Raw genomic sequence first — 4,162 nt, forward strand, 5'->3', positions numbered from 1 at the left:
GAAAACATTGTAAACAGAATAATTCTTTTTCAGCCTTTCCCCCACCTTTTTATTCTATAGCAGGCACATGTAGCCTCCTATCCAAATTTAAACCAAAGCTGTCCCTGGCTACATCCACATCAGGCCTTTATTTATTTATTTATTTAATTTAATTTATATACCGCCCTAAGCCCGAAGGCTCTCTGGGCGGTGTACAAAAATTTCACTTTGGACAGTAATGGCTTCTCTCTAAGAATCCTGGGAAGTGTAGTTAGTGAAGGGTGCTGATCAGAGCTTGGAAGATTACTTTTAAAAAGTAATAAATTACAGTTACAATTACTTGGCAAAAAAGGTAGTAATTACAGTTACAGTTACAACTGCTCTGAAAGTAACTGATTACTTTTTCTCAAAAGTAATCACTACAATTGTTTTAAATTTTTGAATTGTGTTTTAAATTGTTTTTTAAAATATGTATCTTAAATTGTATTTGTTTTTAGTTACTGTAAACCACCCAGAGAGCTTCGGCTATGGGGTGGTATACAAGTATAATAAATAAATAAATAAAATAAATACAATTACATTTCAGTTACTTTTTTAAAGAAATGCCTACAACGTACTGGCCTTGGCTACTGCACATCTAAGTAGCCTAAAACAATATTAAAAATAAACACACACACACACACAGGGTAGTAGAATAAATGTTTTTATCCATAAGATTAACAGAATGGCATAACAGAATCTCACATGCCCCCCCAAGCAATGATGATACCCCAACACTTGAAATCAAATTTTACACTTGAAATGCTGTTTTTATAATACATTTCTGTTATGTTTCAAAAGAACAAGATGCTCAAAGAGCACGTCAGACAAGGAATGTCTTTTTACAGTCATTACGTTGCCACCAGTACTGAACAGGCGTTCTACTGCGGCGCTTGAAGGCATGCCCGTGTTGTGCTGCAAAAAACAACGCAGCACATGTGGAAAACCATAGAGTGATGACAGGTCACAGCTGGGAGACCTCAGGTACCTCAACAATTCCTCATCAACAGTGTCCACTGCTGACGTCTTGCCCTGGGGCTGGAAGTTAAAGAAGTCATTTTCCAAATCATCTCCTTCCTGGTCTTTGTCTGAAGACTGATCACTGTCCTCATTAAGTGCACCCATCTTTATTTCAGCTTTCAACAAGGCTTCCATTGTGTATCTAAGAAAGAGAGAGGATATGTTAACACATATATGTTAGGAAACCACCATCTGCTCTTGATTTCCTGATGCTTGTCATGTCCCCTGGTTCAGGGTCCAACGGTCAGCCTGAGCCTGTGGGTGATGACATGAAAGGTAGGAAGGTGACCAAGTCACCACACTCATGGGGCAGCACAGCAAGCCCTTAAGGATTACCTGCAGCAACCCAAGATTATGATGAGGAGCCCCAGGTAGAAAAGGCCCAGCCCCTGCCTACCACTTTAAGCCCTCTGATGCCTCCCTTGAGACAACATTTCCCTTGGAGTAATCCACCCAAAGGGCTTTCCTAATGTTCTTACTTGCTAGTATGGGTGGTTGCCTGGCACGATTCCAGCCACTCTAGTCTGAAGCAAGGGTGTAGGCAGGCCACCAGAAGAAGCCTCTTGTCCTCCCAGATAGCTGCAAACCGCTTTCTCAGGGCTTCGTGCACACCTCTCAGCAGCTGAAAACAGTATGTGTACCTCTCAGGTTTGTTTTCCAGCCCTTCTGACTTGCAATCGAGACTGTAGAGAATTGGTAGCAAATACCCCATGAACATGCCATTCTCCCGTTGCAGGATATCTAGGGACTGGGCTAGTGGCCCCATAATCTCTGTGTATTCCTGTACCACTTCAATCTCAGCAGCTGTGATCCTGGACAAGGAGCAGTGGTCCATTATGGCATGCATTTTTAGTGGCACAGTTGACAGGAGCTCATGTAGTTGCTTCAACGCATGAAAGGTGGAATTCCTCCTGGTCTTATTCGGTACCTTCAGATACACACCACATTATGCATGGATATACTCAGCAATCTGTGCTGACTGGTTCTGCCTGGACCACAACTTGCTGCACTTTCCCATCAAGAAACGAAACTGTTTCTTGAAGAACCAAGAAGACTACTTTTGGAGGAGTCAGAAAGCATGGCCTCTATGTCTTGTGTTGCCACAAGGTTCAGGGTGTGGCTAGCACATCCCTGGTGTGGTGGTAAAACAAAATCATCTGAGTCTGCAGCTTCTTCCTCTGCCTCAGGTCTTGTGTCCAGGATCTCACAGATAGGCACAAACTCCACCTCAGTCTCCTCCTCCTGGTTATCACCATCATTTGCACTGGTGCCTGCAGCTTCTGCTGGTTCTTTGGCCATGAAAACTCTGAATGCTTTCATAATGTTGGAGCCATTGTCTGTAGTAGTGCACATAACATTGTTGTGAATACTGTACTGCACATGTACATCATGCAGTGCTTTTGAAAGGACATTATATGTATGGCACCCCTTCAGACACTTACAAGCCAAGGCCCTGACTTCACGTTTCAGGGTAGCTGGGTTGATCCAGTGGGCTGTTACCCCAAAGTAACTCTTCTTGCCATTGGTTCAACAATCTGCAGTGGTTGCTATATATGCCACAGCACCCATTCGGTTTGCAAGAGTTTCTCTCATGTGGCATGCTCTCTTCTCAATTCTGCCTCTCAGAGTCTTGGCACATATGATGGTGAGATCTTTGGGGAGTCCAATGCAAACCAGATTAATGAATGATGGTTTGTCCACAGTCTGAAGTGGTAATGTCTCCTCTACAATGAAATCAATGATTTTCCTGTCGAGATTGCTCTGGGTGACAGCCTCCCTGCCAGATCCCCACCTCTCAAGGGTTGTCTGCTGCTGCTTCAGCATTTTGGAAGGAGGGGCATCATGCATTGGTTCAGGATGGCCATGTCTCCTTGCCTTTATTGCTTCTTCAATTGCTCTCAGCTTCTCAGGGTGTGCCCTCTGAGGAAGAAGAACAAAGCATGAATCCAAGAAAAAATGGAAGAGGCACTTCACAATTTAAACATAAATAGACAATGGACACTCTTTGAGGACCAGCATGATAAAGGCTGACCTCGAAATGCTTCTCCACATTGGATGAGGAGGAAACAGCTGATCTCAGATTTTTGATCCTTGGAAGGCAGTAATTGCATCGTACAACAACATTTTTCCCACTCTGGCTCACAAATGTACAAGCTTTCTCAAAGCCAAACCATGGTACTTGCTGTTCTGCAGATGTGGCTGTGGGCAACTGGCACTGCTTCATGCCCTCCTCCTCCTCGTGCACAGGGCCTCCTTTCTGAACCTCACTTTCTAGTTTTGCCTCCTCAGGATCAACAAGCTGTGACTCAAGTGGCTGCACCAACTGACTGCTGCTCTCAGCAGCAAAAACTGCAACAGCCTTGTCTGTAATAAACAAGAGATAATGCTCCTATATGGGTGAACTTCAGCTGCGATGCCATGTGAAGATCCCCCAGTCAGAGTGGAAGTAAGCAGGTTGATAGCACAATTAAAAGAGATCCTATTTGCATAATATTTGCTCACTGAGTAACCCTGCCTGCCTACTAGCTCACAGGGTTGTTGTGAGAATAAAATTAAAGTGTGGTGGGGGGAGCCACGTACAATGAATTGTGGTAAGATTTGAAGATGACGATTATCATAATAAATATGCAGCATTTCAAATTAATTCCTTATGAGAAGCATTCCATGCCAAGCTTGGAAAACCAAGGAGGAGGCATAAAACATAGGCAAAAATACTTTTGACAAAATGCCATTTATCCTTTATATCTATATCTATAATTAGCAATATAGCTGAATGATGTATGTAAAGCATTTTTCACTTTCCCTTTACTTTTTTATTATTATTTTAGTACTACTGCTAAAGTTCTGATGAAAGAACAAAGCATTCATTAGCCAAATTCAAATGATTAGACTACATCACATAAACTCCACTGAAGTTGGAGTTTTTGCCATAGAAAAGGCAAAAAACACATACCCTATGGTAGCTCAATAGACAATCAGAACTAATAAATCCTATCTCTTCTCATTTTCAAATCTTGCAAGATCTAAGGTAACTCTAGATCATGTGAGTTCAGGTGATGCATGTTATATAAATCTGTATAGATATTAGCAGTGATTGTCAACGGTCTGAGATGCGTGTGCCAGT

General features: G+C 42.5%; 1 protein-coding gene across 1 annotated transcript; it reads right to left on the minus strand.

Annotated features, from left to right (window-relative positions):
- Positions 1 to 716: 716 nt before the first annotated feature.
- Positions 717 to 3,394, minus strand: LOC133378197 (uncharacterized). The gene is made up of 2 exons (XM_061612980.1): positions 1,518 to 3,394; positions 717 to 1,180 (listed from the first exon to the last, which is right to left on the minus strand). Exons 1-2 carry the CDS (start codon positions 1,883 to 1,885, stop codon positions 790 to 792), a joined length of 759 nt encoding a protein of 252 aa, XP_061468964.1. The 5' UTR covers positions 1,886 to 3,394; the 3' UTR covers positions 717 to 789.
- Between the last annotated feature and the right edge of the window lie 768 nt (positions 3,395 to 4,162).

This window comes from Rhineura floridana, chromosome 2, assembly GCF_030035675.1.
Source record: "Rhineura floridana isolate rRhiFlo1 chromosome 2, rRhiFlo1.hap2, whole genome shotgun sequence".
Taxonomy (NCBI): Eukaryota; Metazoa; Chordata; class Lepidosauria; order Squamata; family Rhineuridae; genus Rhineura; species Rhineura floridana.

What these genes read in the sequence shown, in the direction of transcription:
- LOC133378197 (XM_061612980.1), bottom strand. Translation starts at nt 1,885, where the DNA reads ATGCATGCCATAATGGACCACTGCTCCTTGTCCAGGATCACAGCTGCT. An exon ending in GCAACCACCCATACTAGCAA is followed by an intron (nt 1,181 to 1,517) that starts GTAAGAACATTA and finishes TCTCTTTCTTAG; the next exon opens with ATACACAATGGAAGCCTTGT.